The sequence below is a fragment of the Blennius ocellaris genome, assembly GCF_963422515.1.
Source record: "Blennius ocellaris genome assembly, chromosome: 10".
NCBI lineage: Eukaryota > Metazoa > Chordata > Actinopteri > Blenniiformes > Blenniidae > Blennius > Blennius ocellaris.
Window position 1 is genome coordinate 12,282,403 of NC_137659.1, and position 27,052 is coordinate 12,309,454.

Below are 27,052 nucleotides of genomic sequence, written 5' to 3' on the forward strand. Positions count from 1 at the left end.
AAATGTGTTATTGGCAACCAAACAATACTCAAGTCATTTCTTTCAATGAGTTGTTTATTACAAAAAGACTGTACATAAATTTCAATGATCACATCCTATGTACAAACAGAGGAAAAGACAAATATCCGATTTTGTTCCCATGAACATTTAAGTTACAGATGTTATTATTTTTTGTTGTTTTTTTCTTTTAAATTCCACATTTGATCATAAGAAAACACACATCAAAGAAAGGCGTCTTGACCTGTGATGCCCTGAAATGCTAGACGGTAAGTGGTAAACATTACAAAGTTCTGCACGTCAGTGGTTGTCTCATGGTTTCTCTATGAAAAAGTATAAATAAATCCTTTACATTACAGACTGCTAGCAAACCTTCCACAGCAGTCTTGGACAATAAAAAGAAGTTGAATGCAAAGCTAGAAATATGTTAGGTAGAAAAGGTTGTTTCCTCACAAAAAAAAAGACCTCATGATGGAAAAAAATACAATCGAAGATGGGATGTAATGGCGAATCATTCACTGTTATGACGTCAACCTTCATGCACAGAGGCTGGATAAATACTGTTCGTACAAATGAGTCCTTTTCCAGTCAGTCCAGAGACACAAATGCTTCCTCTGGATCACTTTCTGTAGAGATGAGTATTTCCTTTTCTTTTCTTTTTTTTTATTATGACTGGTTACAAACGTTTATTCTGAGTGAGGCGTTAGATTCAAAATGATGTTCCAACAATAGGAGCAGGCATCTTATCTTGTAATCAGAACAGACATTTCCCAATCAGAGGTGCTTCTCAGACCGCAGGAGTTAACAGGTTTCAGTCATGTAAAGTCAAACTCCGAATAAACAAACAAACAGCAAACTGATTCTAGCTGGATTACATTACGGCTGAGTCGTCTACATTCACTACAACGCTGAAGTGACTGAAGATTACAATCAAAACAATTCATCTGTCTGCAGTATTTCTTTCTTTTTTTTTCTTTTTTTTTTTTAAAGAAACATTTGTTACATCTCTATTGGAGAGCCATCTTGTATTTGAGGTTGTTTGGGTTGGTGATTATGGTTATTGAGCACCAATGTGAAGCACCAAACCAGCAACCATTGAAGGAACAGACACGTTAGAAAGGTTAGCTCTTCGATAGCAACTCTGCTGTTGCTGCGGCAGAAATCAAAATCCTCACAGTCGCTGATACCTAAATCAGTGCAGCCATAACACAATGGACAACCACATGAAAAACACACCAGTTAGTCCTTCCTGTGCTTCACATTTGGAAGCGGCACACAGCTCGGAGCTCTGCTACAGTAGCTGGACAGCATCACTACATATAGTGACAATGAGTCGTGACTTAAAGGTCCCATATTACGCAGCTTTTCAACAATTTAACAAGGTTGTCAGGGGTCCATCAACATTGCATTTGAAGTGTATTTCCTCAAATTGAGCCTTGGTTCTGAACTTCAGCCAGTCCCTCTAGTGAGCTCAACTGAGAACAGGTTATTGAGTCTGTGCCTTTAAATACTAATGAGCTGTGTCTTGTCTTCTGGTAGTATTTGTGAGGAGAAAAATGCTGCCACCTTGTAATTTTAGGCCCCGTTTACATGTCAACGTATCAAGTGAGAACGCATAATTTTTACCTTTTCCTTAATAATTAAAAAAATAAAATTTGCATTGAAAACCAGCACTGAGAACAATGTAGTTCGCATGTCACGCCACGAGGCTGTTGTTTGTTTTTGTAATGAAACCACACATACATGCATGCCGGGAACAATAAGCTATAAACGTTAACACAATCAAGAGTACATTTGACATTCATATGGATAGATGATAAATTAGATGCTATTAGGGGTGAATCTTAACTATAAAAGAACCGATATAGTCTATAAAAGTAGAATAGGGACTGGGAGTAACGCCACGCCGGAGTCTGCCATATTTGGAACTCGCACAGATGCAGAAGAACTAGTTATCATGGCGGTGGTGCGCATGGCAGTCAGAAAAGTTCCATGTTGGCAGGTGATTTCAAAAAGTGATGGCTTTAGTGGCTCCGTTGTCATCTAAACTGTGGCGAAAGCTTTGCGTTATCACTTGTTTCCTTTGTCGTGTCAACGGGGCCTTAACGAGCAGAGTTCATCCACCTGTGTGAAAAATCTCAGATTCACACGTTTGCTAAAAGTTGGAGCAAGAAAGTGAGGGAGATGAGACTTTCTCCACTTCTGAGGGCTCGTACACAGGCTATATGGACACATATTACTGTTAGAAAACCATTAGAATGTGAATTTTGCATCACATGGGACCTTTAGCATAGAAAAATAAATGTTTACACACAACCACTTTGCCTAGGTAATGTTAAAATGGCACTGTGAGTTATGAATAAAATGAATATTCAAGTAAAAAGAAACAAAAAAGAAGAAGGAAAAACATCCAATCTTGTCAGCATTCCCATTGACGTTGATGGAAACACTGGGGAAACACACTGACAGATGTACGGTACTGGCAGCTTCTCACATTACAATTTATATACAAGCTAGAGAGCAGAAAGAAAGTCCACTAGAAACTGTTTTCTTTGTGTGTGTGTGTGTGTGTGTGTGTGTGATGCATTTTATACACTCACTTCAGCCTCGCAGAGCGTCGTGAATACACAACTCCATGTTGCCTTTTTTCCCCTCTGAAACATCTGGTGATTCGGACATCGACGGACATGGGACATTCAGCCGCGTCCTAATGCACTTGTTGATGTTTGTTTTTCCTCTTCGGGTCTTTTTTTAAAAAGGTAAAATGGATGTTTGTTGTTTTGAGAGGAGGGAAGAGTTTGTCTGATGGTCTACAGTGCAAATAAATGGGCAGGAGTTCCTGTGCAGCATTTTGAGATAAGAATTGCTACACCGCCTTATCTGTTTCAATGGAAATGTGACATTTCACTGTCTCGACCTACTGCATCCTTTAAGTTTTGGTTTCCAAGTATACACAAATTAACACTCATAATTACTCTGTGGCCTATGAAACAATTCTGATTGTATGTAATTTCTCGAGAGGCAAAATACGATGGTTTCAAGATGTGACAGTGTGCGAGAAAAAAAAAAGGCCTGCGTCTCCTCCCCTTTGTCTTCAGTGTAAACTAACAAACCCTTCTTCATTGTGCGACACTTTTTTTTTTTTTTTTTTTAAGCAGACGAAAACCGTGCAAGCACAAACCCTCACGTCCAGAAAAAAAAAAAAAAAAGTTTGTAAATTCAGCATGGCACTTCTTTCCAAAGGGCAGAGCTGTAAGATCTGTTAACGCTGCACATCCTCACGGTTTAGGCCTGCTCAAAAAAACAGTGCCATTACTTTATATTCACTCTCTCTCTTTTTTTTTTTTAGTCAGCATAGTGCATGATCGACTCCACGTAGTTTCCAGGGAAGAGTCCAGTGACGCCGTTGCAGACGCCTTCGAACCAGCCGTCATCGTTCTTCTTTATTATGTAGATGATGGCTCCTTCCATGAAGGACAGCTCGTCCTCCTTGTCCTTGCTGTAGTCGTAGATGGCCACCACTACGGATCAAAACGAAACCTTCGTCACTGCAACTCCTAAACAAAGCCGACACAGTAAAGCGCCCTTCCATTCTGGAAATGCCCTGTACTAACCTTTCTCCAAATAAACCTTCGGGGCCCAGTGGGGGTCACCGTCAGCATAGGGATCACTGTAGTGAACCACGGCGGCCTCCTCTCCTTCTTCATAGTCAACAGGCGGAGGAGGAGGAGGAGGCGGAGCGGGCTCTTCAAACACCCCAATGTCCTCTGGGGGAGGTGGAGGAGGCGGGGCGGGGCTGTCTGTTACTAATGTGAGGTGAGAAAAGGCAGGAGTGAGAATCCGATCGCTTCAAAACATTTTAGTACACGTTCAGTAAACTCTTCAGCACAAACATGTGAGGATTATCTGTTCAGTGGGTGATGAATCTGTTCACTAGAGGGCAGCAGAGAGCCTCCTCACTGTTTACTGAGTCATCCTATGGCAGGGGTCTCTGGTCCTGCACGCTTCACCTGTCTCCCTGCTCCGACACGCCACACTCACGTCAACACGTCCAAGCTCAGCAATCACATTTTTTACCGATTATTATACACACATTCACCAGGCATTGTTAGATATTGTCACGCTGGTGTGAATATATTGTGATTAAATAAAATGTCAGAATTTATTGAGATGACAAGTTGGTTAAACCTCAAAAGTATCTTCATATTGTCTATTTAATTAATCCCTCCACTGTATACGTTCATAATCTATAATCCTGCGCAAGATTTCTAAAACCTAAGAGAAACAACACCAAGGTGACCTCACAAGTCCTCAGAGGAAGCTGTGTGTTCCCACTAATACCATGTATTTTGTGTGACACACAAACCAAATTTGTAACCGCTTTTTAAGTGAAAAGACAGGATGTGATTATTTTTAGCTGTTGTAGCTCAAAGAAACATCAATTTACTGTAACGTTTACCAGCTCCTCGAACCATCACAAAGTTGAATGATTTATATTTTTAGCTCTTTCCCCCTGAGAAAACATTGTCGGCACATGAATATGAGGCGGTAAAATGGGTGGATCAGTGTGATTTCACGGGCTTGTTTCCGCCCTTATACTCCTCAGACTGCTCACTCAATGTCTTCCTCTACCGCAGGTCTCTTTTTAAAGCAACCCTAAAAACCGTACAAAAAAATGTGTCACCTTATTCACTTAGTTCCTGAAATTAAAGAAGAGGCTTTAATGTAACGGGGGACAGAAATGAATCAAATCAAATCTGCTTACAAATCTTCTTTGCTCATGTGACAATTTACTACGGAGCTGTTTTAGCATAAAAAGGTTTCACTATATAATAACATCCACGTCTGCTTTTGTAGTTCCTGTTTACTCCCCTCAATATTAACAAAGGCCGCGTTGTCTTTAATCGAATCCAAAGATGGCAAATGTGCTACGGTTTAGGGGGAGGAAGAAAAAAACCAAGACTATTATTTCTATTTAAAATAAATCAAATATATTTGTTGTGCATTGTTAAAGAGGTTTTTTTTGAGCTCATGCTTCTCTGTTCAGTTGCAGTGATTAACGTTGCTCATACTCACTAAGCGGTTCTTCTATTTATGCTGCCGGGATGTAAACAAGGTTGCTTCCCATGCAAAATAAGAAAACACTGGCTGCTGTACTAGTGTTTCTATGTAATAAGCGACATCTACATAATTCTTCAAATAAAACACGACGATTACTAGTTTGGATTCAGTTTAGAATGCGACACACTCTAAGTCTGTTCTGTATTGCAGTGTGTGTTTGTGTCTCTCGGTGCGTTGCGAGCCCGGGCCACCACTACAGGCAGTCACGTACAGTAGCTGCATCCCTGCAGACAGGCTGCTGGTAAATTAGGACACAAGCATCAGGTCACATCTTTCCTCCTCGCTGGACGTTGAGCAACAGGACACACACTCTCAGTGATCCGTCACCATGGCAACAGACAGACGTGAGGGTGGGTGAAAGAAAAGGTATCCTGAGTGTAGTGGAGTGAAGCAAGCCACAGGGAAGAGAGTGAGGCTGTGTGTGAATCCCGGGACGATTTCATAGCAGTGCTAAGAGGTTTGAGTTAGATATAGTGCACTATCTGATCATGGACATGACTGAAAACATGAGTGGACGAATGTGTGGACATTTTTGAACAGTGCCCCCTTCCATCTTGGCCGATCTTTTTCACTGTGTATTTTTGGCAGAACAAAACACAAAACTTATATTTACATGCATGAAAGAGTTTCCATCTTTAGCTAACTGAACATGCATGCGCCGTCTGATTAATTTTTACTTACTGCTCTCCTGCATTCTGGCCACAAAACCGGTCAGAGGGATCTGTGGGGTCAGCTGCACCATGGGAGGAGGAGGCGGAGGAGCCACAGACACTGGAGCCACAACACCGGGACAGGCAGAAAGAGCGGCGGGAAGACAGAGTGGCGGCAGACAGGTAAGAAGAAAAGAACAGGCCGCCATGACAGAGAAGAGTCGGTCCAGATTGGGCATGGAGGGAGAGATTAAAAAAAAAGGAAAAAGGACAACAAAAAGCTGGTGAGTGAGCGAAATAGTGCAGGAAGCATGGCTATGTGACTCGTTTACACATTTCCAATCAGCTTTCTTTTGTTCTGTGGTTCTCAAGCTGCGCATTCGTCTCAGGATCCACCTCGTCAGCATCCGCTTGAAATCAAAGGCGAATCCCTGCAGCTTGCAACAAGCTTCTGACACATGGAAAAGACTGCAAAGCACCACACACGTCGGTCGCAAGTTGGCAGTTCGGCAGCATAGGCATTTGTTCTCAAAAATCTGCATTATTCTTGTTATGGGAGTTTCTAAGATTGACTGTCTAAATAGTGGACAGGAGCCCCAGAAAACAGCTGTCCTCTCTCAAAGACATGATGTCACGCACAGCGACACGCCATGTCTGACTCATAAATCACATCTCATGGAAGGGCGTCTGCAATCTCACCAGGCAGTATTGTCTCATTATCCCCTCCCCTTCCTCTCACCAGAGAGTCACATGCGTCGACAAGCGACACCCGCCGAGAGCAACGCGTTCCCTCCGTGTGCTGGATCCGGCTTCTCACGCTCTGGGATTTTATTACCCAATGTATGTTTTAGTTTAATAAAAAAATACAGCTGCGTTAAAGCAGACGTACAGATTATGTGATACAGCTTAAGCATCACTGTCTCTCCTCGCTGAGACGAGACAGACCGCCTCCTCCTCCTGTGTTCTATGCCCAGAAAGATGTCTGTAAGATGGTTCTGAGTGATGCCTGCCAAAATAAATTCCACTCTTGTGACAGAAAGTGTGCGTGTGTCCTGGGTTTCCCCTTGTCTTTTGGAGCCTGAACTGCTTGCTACCAGCCGGTCTCTCCTGAATCAGCTGATTGAAATGATAATGTCATAACTCAATTGGAAATGGTAATGAAACACTCTGCACGACAGTGCTGAGGTGGGGAGGTTTCATCTACCCTAATTTCAGCCATTATCGCTCATCATTCAATTCCATGAGGCTCGGGAAAGGATGGTATCTTTGAGAGATAGAGGCGGTGTTTAGTAGCTGGGAACCAGGAAGAGGAGCAGCCAAATTCTATTTGCGATTTTCATTACATCATCTTCTCGTCAGGAAATCTGAAATCCCGAAATGACATATAAGGCCAAGTCACCTTGCAGTCATGAACAGTTACTTCTCACTTGGCTCATTTACCACTCTGTATCTCCCGCCCAAATAAGCGTATCACAACTGTCTTACCTGCGTTCTGCGGGTACGCCGGACCCCCGTTGAGGTGGGGCTGCTGAGAAGAGACAGAGGGCGCGCGGCGGTAGGTGCCGGTGGCCGACACCATGGAGGCCGAGGAGGTGGAGGAGGAGTTGTGACGGGAGATCTGGCGGGAGATGGTGCCAAACTGGGACATGGGGATGGGACCCAGGCCGGGGCCCTGAGGCACGGAGGCTGACGATGGTACTGCAGGAGAGGGAATGACACACGCGCGCACGCACGCACACACACACACACACACACACACACACACACACACACACACACACACACACACACACACACACACACACACAAACAATGGGGGTGAAAGGTGAAAAAATTGCACACTTCTTCACACAATGTATGAGCACATTGTTATTAAAAATTTCTAAATAAAGTCTAGAATGGGTTAAAAGATGGCCGGAATGTTTCAGTCTAATAGCTATAGAAACATAAGGTACACATTTTTTTCTCTTCAGACTGTTAGCAGTTCTTTTTCATAACAAAATAATTGTATTTTCACAAAAGAACATATTCAATATAATATCCTTATGAAACATTACGTTATAGTACAGTAGTGGTATGTGAAATGCGACAAAATAATGCCTGTCCTGCTGAGGTTGCCAAAGACAAAACAATTGTAAATTCAATCATATCTCAGTGGGGGAAAAAAATGCAAAAACTAACTAATCGAATCCTCCTGCCTTTACAATACAACCAGTTTTAGAGGCAGAGCTGTATAATCCCAACAGGCGGACATGTTTCTGTCACTAAAATGAGACAAGCTGCTAAACTTCAACATCAATAGCATGAACCTCGATATGTTGTTGCAAGCTTCAGTGCTGCTTGATGGTTTATGATGCTGCCACAGCCTCAGGCACTAATTCTAAAATGAATATTTAATATAACTATTTCCATGCTGCATGTAAGTAAACATAACAATCCTCTGAGGTGCATAAACAGTACATCATTTCAATCCACTTAATATAACACTGCTGGATAACTGCGATAAAACAACATCACCGCATAGAAAGTGAGAAGTCTTGTTGTAAAGTAATATTTTACTCTCTCTGTTTCGCTGCTCTAATTATTTTTCCTCTCCTTTCTAACAGGGTCGACAATTATCCTGCACAGCAGTTTCTTCAAAGTATACGGTATTTAATGCATGTTTAATGCTTGAGAAGCCCAAAAACCCTGCTGCTGGAACACACCTTCACAGCATTACTGTGTGCCTGCAGCTCTTTTCCATAATAAGAAATAAAGGTTCGGGGAAGGTAAATGAAAATTATTATAATAGGAATCCATAGGAATCTTCAACAAAGAATTAATTCTCAGCTTTTTCACGTGAACAAATCGGGCTTTCGGGAAGGGTCACAGCTTCTGATCACATGAGCAAAGTTGGACTCAAGGTCTTCCTCAAGGGGCTGCTGGGACTCACCTTGCCCCATGCTGGGTGGAGAGGGGGTGGGTACTGCGAGAGGGACACCGACTCCGCTGCCTCCGCTGTTCTCCCGGCCACCGCTTCCACCACTGCTGCCGCTGCGAGGGGAGACAAACGTAATCACAGAACCGTTTGACATCCTGTCATTAAGTTCTCGGATGTCAATCAGCCATAACGGTACTCCTGTCACTGTGGCAACACGTTCACAGCTCTGCAAATTCACAGTGTGCAAAGCAATGCTGCAAAGTGTCAACGGATCTGGGGGTAAAACACTTTACAGCTTAACACTTTAGTGCAGGTATGCCGCATGTTGAACTGACTAGAATTCAGGTTGTTTTTCCAGTTAGTTAATCGATTGTATGAAACATGAATAATAAATGATCCATGTGATATCCACACAGGATTTACTTTATACACTCAGCACAGAAACTGGTTTTTTTTGTTTTTTTTTGCAATAATGGTTATTGGCAATAAAGCTCATATAACTGGAAAGCCTGATTCTCTTTTTTTTTTTGGGTGCTACATTTATAAGAAACATGCACTTGTTGGATGAGCAGCAGAGCTGGGTATGGCAGTTGCATCCATAAAATTATATAAATACATTATCTTCATAGGTAATTGGATTGGAGAGCTGTTTTTGGGAATCGAAAATGAAATAATATACATCTTTGCAGAGTTAAATCCTTTTAACTGGTGCGGCACATTTGATATCACACTGGCCCGCACGTGACCCCGGAACTAAAAGAGGTTTGCGACTAACATGACTGTTGTCGAGTAGTCCCTGCACTTTCTATGTCCCAATATGTTGGCGCACATTTAATTCTCTTATTAAACATAAAATATGATCAAATTAATACATTTTCCCACCACGCTTTAATTAATCAGTGAATCTGCAGTACAGTCACATCTGACCTTGTTTGCATTCCAGATCTATCGCGTTCCACGGCAAGCCAAACATACTTTATATGGTAATGTCAGGAGGGCAGAGGCTGACTGCGAGCTACCTGTGTGTCCTGGGCCTCTGGTTGAGCGAGGCTGTGCGTGCAGGGCTCTGCTGGTTGCCAAGTCGAGCCGGGCTGGTCATGTAGTCGTTGGGCACGACCGGGGGCTTCACGGGCTCCAGTGTCTTGTAGGGAGTATTACGCCTGGAAGCAGGAGATAGACGAACATTTCTTTTCAATACATGGAGACGTCCTCACCAGATTTCCAAAGTGATCAGATTATTGAAACGGGCGCATCTTTGTTCATTGATACCCACTCATCCGATTCAATTTCTTCTTTTAGACCTGTGCATGTTTATGAGAAGTTATTTGGGAGAAAATGCAGAAAAGAGCTGCCAAACCACTTCTTGGGTGAAATAAAGACCTTAAACCCAGATAATGTAGAAATAGCAGGCATTGACACGTTCAACAAAACAAGGCCAGATACTACACCATTGTCAGTGATTGTATTTCTTCAGTGCACCCGAGGAGATCAAATCTGACCATTACATTATATATTATACATATTTATATAATTATTGGTAGTTCCTGGATGTTTATGGTCATGCAAACAAGCTTCCTGGCTTGGTAATGCAACAAAATTCTAAATGACGGATTCACATACCTCCAATGAACCACATAGGACTATTAAATCTCTAACCAGTGCTTCTGTATCCATATAATTATCTTTAGATTCGTAGGTCAAGTCGGTTTGTGCTCCTACCCCAAAGTGCCGCGTCCCGCCATGGGGGGGCTCGGAGGTTTCTGTGTAGGCGGGTTGGTCCTGGAAATTGTTCCTCCTCCTCGTCCTGCTGCATTGTTTCCATGTTGCTGGTGAAGTAAAAGCAAGTTAAACAATTGTTTGATGCTAGTGTCTCACCCGCCAATGAACTCATTTAACATGATGAAAACAACACATCGGACTAGTTGGATTGGATTTAGTCTGATCTCAAGCTGTACTGTTGTAGAGAATCGTCTGTAATTGCACAATGAAAACACACAGAGTAGAAGCACAAAATAATATGAAGAAGAAAGACGAGAACAAGCAGATAAGAAGGTTGACAGTCACTGATGGGGTAGCTTCTGACTTTCTGGTTATTAAAATGGAGAAAGATAAACAGCAGGTGGAACAATCCAGCTTTAATAGGCTGCAGTAAATCCACATTGCATATCATCAAATTTTTTCCATTAAAACTTTAGTCCTTGTCATCAAAATTTAAAGTTCTTGTGAATGCTTAATAAATGAGAGTTTTACTGCTTTCATGGATACAGAGCGAGAGAGAGAGAGAGAGAGAGAGAGAGAGAGAGAGAGAGAGAGAGAGAGAGAGAGAGAGAGAGAGAGAGAGAGAGAGAGAGAGCGAGAGAGAGAGACAGAGAGACAGACATCCATTTCTTACCTTGGCCTTAAGCCACTGAGTGCAAGCAGGTGAAAAGAGAAGACATAAATTAAAGACAATGCTCAGTGGTTAATGGTTACAAAAGTTAGCCTTTGTGTGAGCAATTTCAACAGTAACTTCACACATTCATGAATCACACATACAAACATAGTTACAGCTTGAAATCTGAAGTTGAAAGAGGTTCTAAAGAAAATAGGCATGAAAGGAATAAGTTTGGATACTGATGTAAAAGCTCTACAGATTTTACTGCTGACCCATCATTAAACCTGTAACGTTGTTTCTGGTCTGTTGGACAATACAGATTAATTTTAGTTCAACGACAATAAAGAAAACTACATTTTTACAGCTTTTAAAGTAATGATTTTCTCAGTATTAATGAGGCGTTCGGTTCGGGTGTATTCATGGGAACGCTGCAGGGTAAAGCAGTGTCGGACATGCCAACTAGAAAAGTCCATGAGGGAGACAGCTATAAAACAACATCAACTACCACAAAGGTACAGTTCTTTTTTCTTTCCCCAAATTGAAAGCCGTCTGGGGTTTTTAATTAAATACATTGAAATTAAATAAATTGTAAATAAATATTCACAACAGACAAAGTTCCTGATCAAATAAATGTGTAATTGTGATGTAAAGAATAAGAAGGCTAAAATGCACAACAAATTTTAAAAAAGCAGCAAATTATCACTATAATTATCAATCTTGAGTGGTTTAATGCAATTTTTTTCTGAATGATCTCTTTCTTTGCCATCTGATTGTTTTCATGATTATCATGAGAAACGGTGTACAATACCATCAGTCACATCTAAACACCCAGATTGACGGTTTACGTACATAGCAACAAGAGATAAAATATCAAATCACTGACCAGAAGGCACTCCAGTGAAATCACAGTGCTGTGTCTCAAATGTACCTGAGAAACTACACAGGTTTCTGTGAATATCAGCGTCTAGACATGTGTTATAATCAGATGAAATATCACCGCAGTCATTACACGCTCCAGAAATTGTGAGCAACATGCTGGGTGACATGCTGCTCTGCTGACGTTTGCATTGAGTTGGGGGGAAAGAAATGCGGGGGTCGTAAACACAGTGAGGCCATAAATAACTGCACAAAGAGACATTAATGTGGGTGAAACCATGTTCACCGTGGTGACTGCTCGAAATGCCAATAAAGGCTAATATTGTGGAGGGGTGAGCACAGTCATCCATACGTGTTGGAATGGGTCTCTCTGCTCTCGTCTGACTTGCAGTCTATGGGTGAGTTTCAGATAGAAGGCGAAGATCACGCTTGGAGGGAATCAGCAGTAGTACGACGGGAAACGGGCTGTGAGGATGGAGTTCTAATAAGCTGCTAATAATTTATTCCCATGCAGCATAAACAAGTGATAGAGTTCTAAATGCGGTGGGAAAAAAATACAATAAATAAACACACAGGTCACGATTTAATAGAGTACTCAGATACCTGCATGTTTCCATATATTGGCTGCTGCAGTCGTATCAATCCCTCTGAATTATTCACAGGCGTGTGTGCGTGCGTGTGTGTGTGTGTGTGTGTGTGTGTGTGTGTGTGTGTGTGTGTGTGTGTGTGTGTGTGTGTGTGTGTGTGTGTGTGTGTGTGTGTGTGTGTGTGTGTGTGTGTGTGTGTGTGTGTGTGTGTGTGAGAGATTGAGAGAGAAAGTGTACAGGGGAAAATGTGGAATGTGATATGCATTTCTGTCTGCATGGAGCCAGACAAAAGCACATCCAAGAAGACATATGCACACACACACACACACACACACATACACACACACACAGAGCCAGAGATATGACAGAGAATTAGAAAAGAACAAGTACCTCGGGAGTTGTCAATGTAAAATCCAATCCACATCCACAAAGGAACCTTGCTAAAATAATTACATTAAATTAATCATGCACCTAAAATCTTAACACACATTTGTAATTTTGCAGCTGGTCAAATCTATTTTTTTTTTCCTTTGTGAACCAGCTGGCCGAAACTGTTCTTTTTTTTTCTCTCTCTCTCTGCAGGTGCTCTGATCAGCACTGATTTCTGCAGAGAGCCATCATCTCCAGCGCCCGCAAATGATGCCCAATTTGCATAGTGGGCCAAGCCAAATCTGTCAATGTGAGCCAGCTCTCAAAGGAGGAAACACTGGCTTTTGCATTTGAATCAGCGGATGTTTGAAAATCAGCGGACAGGCAGTATCTCCACAGAGAGAGAGACTGGGTGGGGGAAAGAGAGAGAGAGAGAGAGAGACAGAGAGACAGAGAGAGCGAGAGAAAGGCCCAAACACACTAAGGAAATTTATGACGCAAACAATCAGCTCACAGCAGTGCACGCACACACACACTCACACAGAAGCACAGAATCTCCGTCTCTGAGACAGAAGAAGAAGGGAGACAACCGGATGGATCATGTGGAGGGAGAAAAAAATACAAAATACAAAAAAACTTGAAAAAATGGGGGGGAAATATTTGCTTTCCCACCATTCAGTAGGGGTAGGGGATCTGATGGTGTGAGCAACGCTTGGCCAAGATGTCTCCCTTTTGCTCACACACACAAACACTAATAATTTCCACCTTAGGAAGTTGTTACCGGGCATAAAAAAAAATCTCTCACACATGAAGCTTTCTAGCCACAGGCAGCTAAAGGCCAGGGTATTGATTGGCTTGCAGCTTGAGTGGATGTGTGTGAATGAATTATGAAAGCAGGCAGTCAGCTTGTTCACATGAAAGTGCCAGGTGTGATTGAGACTCAGTATGTGTGTTCTTGTCTATAAAAATTGATCACAACTGCAAGACATGGCAATATATCAAAGTAATGACATCAGACTGTAGATGTGATCGTGCGGTTGTGGTGAAACACTTTCTACATAGCCAGACGCGAAAGAGTGTCTTCAAATCAACAAATGATTCCCCACCGCCAGCCCCAAAAATTTTTTTTATTTATTACTTATTTGAACACAATGTCAATGACATTTTCTCACCTTGACACCGTGTCCCACATCATCCAGCAGTGTGTAGTCGATGGGCTTTCGAATGTAGCGCACTGGCCGCTCCATGTTGCCCGGGGCGATGATCTTGTGGGTGCGAGAAGTGTTCTTATTGGTGGTGAGGATGCCAATTTCCCGACGTGCCACCTTCTCCTTGTGAATGTCCACCGTCTGTAGGAGAACGATCCAGGATGAAGCAACAGGACCGAAGATATTTTCATTTTATGGTCGAGCCACAAGGGGTTTTCACATTTTGAAAGGAAGAGTGGAACTCCCTCATCATGCTCAAAGTCTCAAGCTCAGGAAGCCAGACATGTTTCCCTCACATTCCCGGGAGACGTTTTTCCTAATCTCAAAAAGTGAGGAATTTCATCAATGTGTAAATCCAACACACAGATAAAAGTGTTTCCAGTTACGGCTACAAGCATGCCGGCGGATGTGTTTCAAATACATAGAATTCATTCCAAGAACAAACTGAATGTTCAATTTTGCCATGAAAAGTAAACACTAAATACAAACACCTCAGAAAGAAGAAAAACATATAAAGTCTATATCATGTAACTATGTCACTTATTGTTTCTTAGTCCTCCTGTACACTGATCTGACATCCAGTATAAAGCGAGGTGTAACATTGTGGCATTTATAAAACCTTAACAAGCTGTCATTTAGATATTGATAACTTTTAGGAAAAAGAAAAACTATTTTACACCAATCCTGCTGCTGATGTCAAGAATTAGCAATGCCTACTTGTGTGACCCCCTTGTGGTCTGCGGCAGTATTGCAGCCAGGCCATGAAAGCTAATTTGTAATAAATACCAAAAAAAAAGCTTTCAAGATTCAATTTTGTAATCGAGTTTGACTTTACTAAATAAACGTACATAAATGCACAATTCTATTAAAAATGTATTATATGTCACTGTTCATTTCTCCTGAAGTTGTTTTTTTATTAGATGGCATGACACCCTGTGAGTGTGAGGGCGTCTGGGATAGATTCTGTCAACCTGCAAACTCATGATAAGTGTTCTTTAATCAGCGCTGAACTGTTTCCACATCACTTCTTGCACAAGTTGCTGAAACAAGTGTTGCAAAAATGTCGATAAGTTACTCTGGTCTTTTAGGGACTTCTGTTTTCTGCCGTTTGCTGTTAAGATTCTGTAAAAATGTCACTATCAAACTTTAGCCTTTGAATCACTCTTATATGCAGGTGATTTGACCTTGTCAGCTTCTTCTATTTCCTCTGGATGTAAACCCTCAAAAACCACATTCCCTCTTAAGCCTTCGACACGATCTTCACTGTTCTTCTGAATGTCTTTTACATTACCCATGTTTTTATCCCTTTTAAATTGTTTTAGCTATTTGTTTTATTGCATTGTCTGTATCTTTTATCTATTTTTTTTTTTTAAACATGTGAATTGCGCATGTTGACATCTCATTTTATTCTTTGCACAGCACTTTAGTCCACGGTGGTGTCTTAAATGTGCTCTATACTTAAAGTTGGATTGGATTGTACGTACATTTCAATAAAGCCTAAATCTTGATCACACGGTTAATCTACACCTCAGCTTCTTGATTACAAACTCATCTTGTAAATGCAGCAAATCTAAGTGGATACTAACATCTTTTAAGGTGTGGCACATTTACACTAATCTGAAAACTGATTACAGTTTACCGGGATACGAAATGTTGTGAAGACTGGACATTTTCAGTTTTCATGTATCACACACTAGTGTTTCAGTATCCATACTTCATCCTTTTGAATTCCCAGAAACAATGTTCACGGGAACATTTTTTAAGGGTGGAATGTGCACAAATGAATAGATTTTTAAATCAATACATGATTGACAAGCTGCAAAATGATCATCTGTATTTATGAAGAAAAGACATTTCTCACAGTTCATTCTTCTATTTTGCTATTGCCCTTTACCCCAGAGCCTATTTGACAAAGTTTCTCCGCCAACTGAAAATATACCTGTGACCTCCATCTCTACTGCGATTACTGTCATCATCACTCACAGCGGACGAATGCATAGGCTAGTCTCCACTTTATGAATGATGGATGAAAGTTGAAGCAGTGACACGAAGGGGAATCTGTGTGAAGTGTGTGTGTGTGTGTGTGTGTATGGGGGGGGGGTGACGACTTCACTGTATTATTTCTGGTGTGAAATTGAAACAAGTGAGTGTATTGAAGATTTCTGTTTCAATGATTCCAGCCAGAGGCCAACTGAGAGACGATGAATCCCCTCACTCTCAGTGTGAATGAGAGGCGGCTCAGTAAGTTCAGACGTGCTGGCATGTGTGAGCGAGACCCGAGCCGCAGCAAGGTCACCGCTCAGAGATCTCATCTTGTCGATTTGACAGGCGCCACTGCTGCGACCACCTCCCTTCCCTCTGATCGCCGGGGATGAAAAATATGACAGAATGACTGAAAGTGTGATAGACGCTGTCAAACTGACCTGCAACTGCCCCCCCCCCCCCTGTCTCTATATCTGACGAGAAGTCTGTATGTTTGAGGAAAATATAGAAATAGATATGTGGTGAGCATGATTGGGCTTTTCTTCAAAGAGGAAACTGAAGTGACACACCCAGCTTCATCTGGGAAGTGAGAAAAAGAAAAAAGAAAAAAAAAAGAACCGCCTATTTCCTGTCAGTAATGGGCAAGGAGAGGTGCAGTGCAGAGAGAGGGAGAAAAACCGAAGGACTGCAAGAAAGAGACAACACGGAGACAGGATATGTGTAAAACGAGAGTCTGATCCTATGTTCGATACATTAAATAGAAAAGAGGAGGAAAGAAAATGGGAATCTATATCTAAAGCCAGACACGTACACATTACATTCTGTGACATTTCACACAGAGCAAATCAATCTTGATAAAAAGGTGAAACTTTGCAATCAAACATGGAGCAGATGTGGGTGATTTGACTCTGTCAGCTTCAGCTCAGCATTTCCTCTTAATGTACATTTCAAAAGGTAACAATGGAGGTACACATAATAACCGTTACCTAATCACTGACGACAGAGCGCGGCCTGCCCTTCCTGCGCTGTCTCAATCCCATTTTTCTTCTGTAATCTCTTTAATAAACATCTGGCTGTCTGCTGTATTGCCCCAGTGTGCTTCTGAGAACAGATGGTCGCGGGGGTACCGCGCACTGTTGGATCTGCACTCTAGTTTTAGTCACCTTTGTCGTAGCAAACGATTCATCTCTGCTGAGTGAGAGGAAACGCGACATTATCTGTGCAACCGTTGCAAGGCATGCTAAACAAACATCCTCTGGAACACCAGTGAGCTCATCCGAGGACGTAGTATGGTGACGATCCTGCATCGCCCTTTGAATTCAGGCTGCGATCTAATGCTGACTGCACTCGAGAGCATTTGACTATCGAAAAATTGTGCAAGAAGAGGCACAAGTGGGTTGTTGAGCTGATGGATGACAATTTCAGTGAGCAAAATATGGAGCCAGAGAGCGTAATCTGGCAGTCAGGGAGAGAATTTAAAAAAAAAAAAAGGGCGGGAGAAAGGCTAATAGGAAGATTACTAATGTTTTGCATCACAACAGCAAACAAAATTCAGTCTCCTTTTTCCCCTACTGCTGCACTGAATGCATATTTTCAGGCAAAACTGCTTCAATTTTTACCCTCCGATCCAGACCACTGCTTTGGTGAAACACGCTCCTGTTTTGCATTTAGGTAGCAGCCTCGCTTGTATAATTTTGTCACAACCCTCTATGCTGTGGGCTTTTAAATAAGACTTGGTTTTGGCAGCAATGTCTGGCTACCTTCTCTTTCTAATCCTCCTTTAACTCTTTCAAGTCTAGACAGCCAAGCCAGTTAAAAAGTAATTTCTCCGACATATATCTCTGAGAATAATGATTTAAACCCAGAGGAAGACACAGATATGACTTGAATATGAAAATCAAATTATACATTCCCTCCAGACAGTTTTAAGATGTATGAAAAAAAAGAAAACACTCAACTCTGAATTTGTGCCTGATAGTTTTCCAGAAAGAAAAAAAAAAAAATAGTAGCTTATCTTCCAATAACATTCATTCCTTCTTCCTTCCTCATTTAGGAATGCCAGAATATGTGAATATGCAAATACGCATTCAGTGGTAGAGTTTACCCACCGGACATACTTTACTGTAAAGTTCATCCTCAGTGTCTTTCCACTGCAGCAACATTTATCCTGCTGCTCGTGCCGTTGATTGCATGTTCACAATTTCATTAAGCAAACTGATCCTTCATCTCCACAGCCAACGCTTGTGCTCGATCACATTTTTAATAGATATATTATTCGAGTAAATATATTGTAAAGTTAAACCAAATTAAAAGCTCACACAAAATTGATATAGTAGCAACGCCTTTAAGCCTCTATCCTGCTTCTGCAGTCATTAGTTGCAAGTGGCCCCATGACCCTGAGAGGAATGAAGCAGCATAGAAGATAATTGGATGGAAATGTTTCGTTTTTGTAAATTAGAATCTTAGCGTACTTTTTGCGGATGGACAGCTGAGTCACTGTTAATGCCCCCGGTGAAACCTGTCTCATTCCACTTCGATTCATAATGGCCACTCTGAAAAAGGAATACTTCGGCCATCGGACACTTCGCGACAAATGTTCTCCCTCCCGCTGACAGTTAAGTGAATATACTGACTCGACGGTTTCACAAGTGAGCCGCCGCTAACAATCTCCACATCAGTGTGGTTACTCTGGGGTCCTGTTGGCTCTGACACCGAACTATCAAGCAGGTCACGTAAAGCACGGCTGACCACCTTTAACGGATCAATAAGAGAGTTTCGCTGTTCGTCATTCGTCGCGCCCAGCCCCGCTCCATCCCGGAGTCTGCAAAGAGAGGCACGAGTGGAAACACTAACCAGGCGAGAGTGCTGGCGTCAGGCTTTCACTTCATCCCTGACAGGCTTAATGAAGCACGCAGGGAGGGGACGGGACATTCAGGCTGACAGGCAGGGTGGGTGCATGAAGCCCACAGAGAGGAATAGAGAGGGAGAGAGACAGAGAGAGGACTGCTGATGAAGCAAGCGGGGCTGAAGAGGGGCTGTGGAGGTTTTGGCAGCTCCAGCACGCTCCGTGCCCCCGCCATATCTGTCAGTCTTTGCGGTGTGGGAATGTGTCATTGTGTAGTTTGGTGTCATGACACTGAATAATATGACACGGGTCACATTTTACTGTACTGGCATTTATTGAGCCTGCAAAGGGATAAATACTCAAAACCATGCCATGACTCAACAAAATACCTATAAAGATTTGTAGATATTATCGCCCCCCAAAAAATTCTTCCTCACTTCTAACAGCTCTTTGATTCACTGGACTACAGTGGTGGAGACTAACTTTTCAGTCATCAAGGTAAAACCGTGCAGTGATTTGTCTGACACGATCCAAGATGATGCCATTTTCAATCATCTCCATTGAGGAAGAAACCCTTGTAGCCAACTTTAATACATACACTATATCTGCAATGCAGAGGCTGGTTTTACTGTATAGTTCCTGTTACTGGCTGATTTTTTTTTTTTTAACAATGATGTAAAATCATAAGGCTGTTTACCATCTTTTACAGATGAGGGTTTTTGTGTATGGAGCATCCTGGGCTACAGTATGGTGGCAACGTAAGTTGTGAAAATTAAAAGTTCTCTTCAGGTCAACTTGAATGCCATACTGGGAAAAAAACAAAACAAAAAAAAAAAAACATGTGTGCTAACAATGTTTATTAATAATTACCTGCATTTATATTATCATTTGTTTTCAGTCTGACTGAATTTCTTGCAAATTAAAAGATCAGGCAGCTCCGTGTACGTTGAACTCTGAGTGAAGTGATCAGATTGACATGCGGGTTTATATGCAATTTGCATTTCATCAATCCAGTAATAGTTTGTTCCGTGTTGTTGGTGATACATAATCGCACATCCATCTTTATCCAGAAACCTGTCAGTATTGAAGGTGGCTTTACTATGTGGGCTAATGAAGCTTGTTGTATTTTTGCTTTCTTGGAAACGTTTTCCTTGTTCAGAATGTGATCAGGAAGAAAAGAGACCGAGCACAGAGGTCTCTTCAGTGTCATGTGGCAGCACTTCCTGCTGCATTGACCGTTTGTGCTTTACCAGTCATTTTTCTCAAAACGCCGCTTGTGAAGCGTCACATGGTAACGTTATGTAATAAAGATGTGCGCAAAGCTCCAACATTGGGAAGTAATCTGTTGTGCTGCTTCCGTGGACTCAGACCGGGTCATAAACATGGTTATACCTCCTCCTCCCAATAGGTTCAATCTAATCAGGCAGAGGTGTTTACATGACGGCCACAGGACATTGCACTACCGGTGCATAAGTGTAAAAAGCTGCTGTACCTCTGCAATCTAACGAGTGCACGCTGTAGGATTTTCACTAGGTTAAGCAGGAGAGCGCTGGGTTTGGTGAAAATACAAATTATAGTGTTTTGTCCACCTGAAAAATTCAGCTTTTAAAACTTCACCTCTCGTCGAGTCTCTAGATTAGCTGAAGCACAAGCAAGCCGAACAAGAGAACGGCTGGACTTCAGGCGAGGCTGTGGCTGTGTTTTTAAAGCCCCCCCCCCCCCCAAAAAAAATATTTTATCATCCCAGGATGACGTTAACATCTTCACAATATTAGTTTTTCTCTTCATGTTCTGACAACTACTATACAATTCAAAACATGTGATTGAAAATTAAATGTAAGTTGAACTCACATATCAGTGTTATGGACCTTTGGCTCAATCCCGCCCCCAAGCACAAACAAACCAATAGCGTTTAACTACAAACTGCTCAGAGAAGCCACCTTGGGACATTCTCAGCATAAAACTCCGTAGAGAACCACGTGAGGTGGTGACACTTCTGTAGTTTCCTGGGCTATTTAAGTCATTTAAGTTGTAAAAATGCTCAAACAACTTTATCCCATTCTCCAAACAAAACATGGACGAATGTGTGGCTGAAGCTGTGCGGCAGACCACACAAACCCCATGTGACAACTTTAAACAAAAGTCTTCAGTTTGGGATCTGAAGATCTGTGTCATTAAACTTCAGCTTTTTTTTTTTAATCCACATCCAGTTTAAAATTTTGCACATAGCCCTCCATTGCATCATGCCGACCTTGCGGAAGGCTCCTCTGTGACATAAATTCATGCCGGCTCCAAACGTTGTCTCGCGCCAGTCGTGGTGTGATTTTGACAGCTGCTATCATAAAGATTCAGTCAGACGTGACGTCTTGTCCGGGTTAGCAATAGTAAACTTAGGGGGGGCGTGGCTTAGCCAAAAGTTCATTTATTTACAACCCTCTCAATTTAAATAATCAACAAAAAAGAAAGTAAAAAGTAGCCTCTGCTTGCAGGGGGTTGTACCTGGGATATGTGGTTGATGGAGGACTCCATGCGTCGCAGTTGCGAGGCCTGGATGTCCAGCAGCTGCAGCACATTGTTTGCTAAGGCATTGATCTGGTAGGCCACACTGGCCAGAGACTGGGTTGTGTAGGCTTTGGTCTCCTCCAGGGCCTTCTTCTTGTCTTGAGCCTAGCGGGAACAGGAAGAGAAAAGAGCGAGAAATCAGTGGAAGGCCGTGTGGGCGCAAGAAACAGTGAAGTTGGCAGGAAGAAGTGAGGTTGAGGCTCTGAAATAAAAGCCAAGAGGAAACCCCGCACTCTCATTGTTTCTCTGCCATCAGCCGTGTGATCCGAGTGTCAGAGGGCAGTTTTCTACAGAGAATAACATCTCATAGGAATATTTACTCTTGACTCTTCTTAAACTGCAGAGCCATCTTCAAGATCTGAAAACAAGCGATGACAGGTTTATGATTCTCTGAAGGCTCGACTTTGTGAAATACAACACAGCCCGGAATCTGACAACAATAACTTCCGAATAACTCAGATGACAACACAGGACAGGTGCTTGGTGTGAGTTGAGCCAAGGCACAGGAATGCCAGGACATTTTGCAGAATTCAAAATCTGGACCAGCCTGTGCAAACCATCTGTTTCTGGAAGGCTTTAAATAGCAACATATTTATAGATTGGAAACAAAACAGGAAACAATGCAACCGTACAGTGGCAGTCCAACAGCAGAATCTGTTTTTTCTATAATTAACATTACTGACAATGTGGAATATCTAATAGAGTTTAATTTCAGTTGGAAAAAAAAAAATGAATTAAAGAGAAAGATTTGACCTACATCAAAAAGGTTTGATATGACAGGTAAGTTTATCGATTTAAACAATGGTTTCAATACATTTTTCCTCTTCATAAATGATGATATTACTGTAATTATTGCTCTGAGAGAAAATCAGATTTCTTCTGATTGTGGAATGTTAGTTTGGCAAAAACAATATACTTAAAGCTACATTTTGGGGAAATAGTCAACTTTTTCATTTTATTATTGACACTATATATCATAGTTTTTAAACTATTCATGGACTGCAGTCTTATTTGTGATTGTGGCCTTTTTCTATTCAAATATTCAGCTAATTCTGCAATAACTTGCATTTCCTAGCTAATAGTGCTATTACTGTAAGATTACGACTAGACTTGATCTCGTGCCATATCTTCGTCTGCTCAGTCACTCTGATGAGTCTGTGCTGACTTTAGAAACGGCAAAATCCCATAAATGCAGTCTGAGTGCTACCAAGACAACAGGCTGCTCTAAAACAACAATTTGAGGTGTACTCGCAGGAGGCTAACAGTGTTTGCACCGGTGACAGCGCTTCAAAAACAAAAACCACTCACGACCCGGCGAAACCACCTGCAGCAACATTATCTGTTGCAGATGTCTGGGACTATACCGGCAGGTTGACCCGTCCCCTGGAGAGCAAAAACTACCACCCCGTCAGAAAGAGGAAACACTGCCGGCTCAGTCAGCATTATCACATTATCACATTATCAGAGTGAATGGAACAGGTCCTCACACCTGGAAAATGCTGACTCGTGTATTCGCAACACATGTTTAGGCTACTGGAGGAACCCCGTGGATTGACATCCTCCCTTCACGCAGCAGTATTAAGCAGTGCTCACAATAACCCATATATCTGAATATATTCTCCAAAGAAAAGCCCCTGTTAATAATAGCCTGTATCTTTTCAAGATACGCTGTTCACTTTCCATTCCTGTGAGATATCATGTTTCATATTAAGCTTGCAAAAGACTTTTTGGAGAGGTTTTACTTCCTTTATTGTTAAGCGCCCGGCTTGATCTTAACAAAGCACTTAAATAAAGCAATTTCTGAGCCCCATATCATGCTGAACACTGTGATATAGTGGATATGAAAAGATCCCCAGCAGTAATGAATTAAACACTGATGAGTCAGTCGGTTATGATCCGGGGAATTTGAAAGGGGAATATGAAGTACAATCGTAAAGGTAAATCAAACTTATTCTGTAAATTATAAGATTTATTATCAACTTACATGTAAAGTTCAGCTTCAGCAACAATGGCATCAAAATATAATTTTGCGTTTTCTTTCCCGATAAGCAAAGTGATGCTATTTTAGTTTATGACAGGCTTCAGAAGGTTTCGAGAGAAAAAAGTTCAGCTCTAAAGCCACTTTATTTCTGTGCTTGACGGGTTGTCCTTTTATTAGATTCGATAGATCTAAGAATAAAACAGATTTATTTATTTTTTTCTGGGGCATCGCAGTGTTTTACATATCATTTTGATGTCTTTCAATTTGCTCGTGTGTAAAGGCATTTGAAATAGTGTCCGCACAGAAATGTGCACAGTGGCACAACAATAATCAGGTAACATGCATCAGATAAAATATACAAACGTGTATAAATCCAATTGATATAGAGCACAATATGAGTACAAGACACACTGGTGCCACTCTCAGTGCGTGTAAATAATGTTGTTTTACATGCATGCAGTATCCTTGCTAATGTTGTTGGTGTCCCTAAAGAAATAAGTATTCGGGTTAAGCCACAGAAATGCAACTCATATTCACAGCATGACAATCAGCTGTAATAAATCAACCTAGTTTTCTAATTCAAGTTCCAGAGCTCGCCTTCCAAAATCACACATCGTTCATGGCTGTCACTAAAGATATTATCCTAGATTTTTATTCTCTATATACAATATCTTGCTGCTATAGTTAGCCCTTTACTTCAAACTGCATCAACATTGCAAGCAATTATTGAATTTGCATTTTTTCAAGAGAGACCAATAACTTATGTTTGTGTGGGACAACGACACGGCTTGGTTTTGTCGTCCACACTTTTATATCTATCTATTTCACATGACCAAATTCCATCAACGAGAGAATTCTTCATTTATAAAAAACCTCGAGTGAAGCATGTTGTCACTCATAAAAAAAATTAATAAATACTCCAAGAATCACATTTTCTCTTGAGCTGATTTCCTTAAAAATAAAGATGTCATATAGGTAAATGTTGAAATATTGTAAAACAATCGGTCGGCTTTTGGCATCATGAAGTTAGACATTATTGCCAACAGATATTAAACATGCACCAAGCAATCTAACCGACGTTGTATTTATGATCATAGTGGGAGGGCAAAGTGATCCGATGTTGTATTATTGAATAAGAGTGTGCTTTCTGACAGTGGGGCACAGCTTCTGGTTTGAGGCGGTCTGCCACCAGACAATGCTGTTCTCACCAAACCATTCAATCCACTGCTGATCTACGATGTCAGCTATCATCCACATTGACTGAAAGCACTCACTTTAGGTAAATAACAGGTCGATGAGCTTATTTTTATCATTATTATTATTATTATTTCCGATGCCTCTTCTGGCAGTGACCCTCTCCAGGATTCTGAAAATATTTTTGTACACTTTAGGTCATGAGAAAGGGTAGCAGCTGTATAGATATGCCCTTGGCACCAATGAGGTCTCTTTACATTGTAAACACATGAATATTCTGGTTAGAGAAGTGAAACTGGAACCGTGCTGCCCTTAGTTCGGCCTCAGAGCTTGATGCATGATTTGATTTAACAGCAGATCTGTCAGGATGAGCAAATAGGAAGTGGGCACACCATTAACCTGCATTTATAAGCAAATGAGCCACATATGTGTTGTGCAGACACGTGATCATCTCTACTACACGTTAGTAGCCTTATATTACTTCTGCATTTATGGATTAGTTTCTAATTTAAAAAAAAAACAGATCAGAGGATAGATCAAAACCATCAGCATTTTGTGACAAATGGAAAATCCTGTTAAAAGTGAGTAAGCATTTCGTGACTGTGTTCCGAAAAACGTGTATAAGTCAGTCTGCTTGAGAGCTTTGACATTTAACGGGGGACTGTATTGTTTTAATTCCAGATTAATTCTCCGTCGTGTGGCCTATTGCGTGTGATGATCGCGAATGGAGGAAAATGTGGACATCAGAAACGTGTCAAATGAAATATAAATGGTGTGTGGATTGTGTTCCTGGCAGAGAATGCAGGCAGTGACAAACCTCTTAGTCATAACAACGACACACCCTCTAAAAGCCCCCCAGCAGCCCCCCGGACAACGGGCAGAAAAGGGTGAAAAATGTGACCACCGAAACGGACAAAAACACAAAATACACCCGCGATCGACACGCCAAACATCAAAAGACACACACACAAAAAAAAGGCCACCGAGTGTGAGCTAGCGGTTTGAGGGTGGCTTTCTCCCACCAGTGTTTCCTGTCCCTGTGGTTTCACTCACTTCTACTACAGCACCGCAGACACGACGGAGATCACCGGCGAAATACACCGAAATAAAAACCGCCATGGCGCCTCTCTTACCTGAACATAATTGTTTTCACAGTATTCCGCCACCCGGGACAGGTTCTGGTAGCTCTCCACCAGCGCTCGTTTACCGGCGGGGATTTCCTCCTCTAATAGCATTTGTAGCTCTGCCATCTTACATCCCTTTGCATTTCTCTCCCGGTCCGAGGCGGTGATGCTGCTGCGCTGCGCTGCGCTCGCTGAGAAAGGGGCTCCCCCGCCTGGCTTTGTGGGGCCGCTGGGCTCCGATTCACCACGGCCCGCTCCGCAGCGCAGCTACGCTCAAAACGGCGAGCGCTGATTGGCTGAGAGGCGAAGGGAGAGGACCGGCTGGCCAATCAGATCACTCACTTCGTGTGCGTGCGTAATAAAATGTAATAGCGCTTTGTAACACATTATTATGACTTTACATATTGATAGGAAACACAACGACTCTGTATTTTTGTGCGATGTTTTAAATAGGAAAGGAGAAAGTAGAAAGTATGCAATGAAATGCTTACATCACCTGAATGCAAAGATAAGCAGATAGATACTTTACTGCTAAACATAGGATCAGAAATCTTAAACAGTTAAGATTATGAAATGCAAAAATACATATATTAATAAAGATATAGAAATAAGAATACATTTAAAAAAGCTATATAAAGATACATGTAAAACAATAAATAAAATCTACCATTTGATGTGTTTTAATGGCTGTCAGCAGTACTCAAAAAACTTAAAGCTGCTTCACCTTGATGTTTCTGACTGTGAAGACTCAGTAAACCACCATATTCTAAATATATTCCAAATCTGAGATGTATTTAGGCCCAAGATCATTCAAAGCTTTATGCACAAGAAGTCAGATTTTGAAGCCAAGCTTTTGACATTATGGACAGCCAGTGCATACATTTAAGCAGACGTAGTGTGCTCTCATCACCACCTTGATTTGCAGTCTTAGCAAAGTACATATTCTGTGTGTTGTAGCTGGACTGAGGCAAATGAAAGTTTTACATCTCCCTCTCGTCACTTGCCACATACAAAACATGCTATTACAGTGTGCACAGGTTAAAAAAAAAGACTTTACAATACAGACGATAAAATGAATAAACATTCCCTGAAACCTGTGTTGGATAGGCTATTCTTTTATATTACTTTCACTGTGCGCACCAAGAAGTGGGGTCAATTACAAATGTATAGAATCACAAAGAATATGAGATTTATTAGATTTGTACAAAACATTGTACAAAACGTTTACTGCAATATGTTGTCAATTTGCTATTTCTGCACA

At 41.6% G+C, this 27,052-nt stretch overlaps 1 protein-coding gene across 3 annotated transcripts; it reads right to left on the reverse strand.

Moving 5' to 3' along the window:
• Positions 1 to 94: 94 nt before the first annotated feature.
• Positions 95 to 25,931, reverse strand: LOC308135594 (abl interactor 1-like). 3 transcript variants are annotated; one of them, XM_080503663.1, is made up of 10 exons: positions 25,801 to 25,931; positions 21,430 to 21,597; positions 14,067 to 14,243; positions 10,408 to 10,514; positions 9,708 to 9,848; positions 8,701 to 8,801; positions 7,254 to 7,466; positions 5,800 to 5,889; positions 3,612 to 3,803; positions 95 to 3,518 (listed from the first exon to the last, which is right to left on the reverse strand). In XM_080503663.1, exons 1-10 carry the CDS (start codon positions 25,915 to 25,917, stop codon positions 3,343 to 3,345), a joined length of 1,482 nt encoding a protein of 493 aa, XP_080359789.1. In that variant the 5' UTR covers positions 25,918 to 25,931; the 3' UTR covers positions 95 to 3,342. The 3 variants fall into 3 exon arrangements, with proteins under 3 accessions (XP_080359789.1, XP_080359791.1, XP_080359790.1); XM_080503665.1 differs by lacking the exon at positions 14,067 to 14,243; XM_080503664.1 differs by lacking the exon at positions 5,800 to 5,889.
• Between the last annotated feature and the right edge of the window lie 1,121 nt (positions 25,932 to 27,052).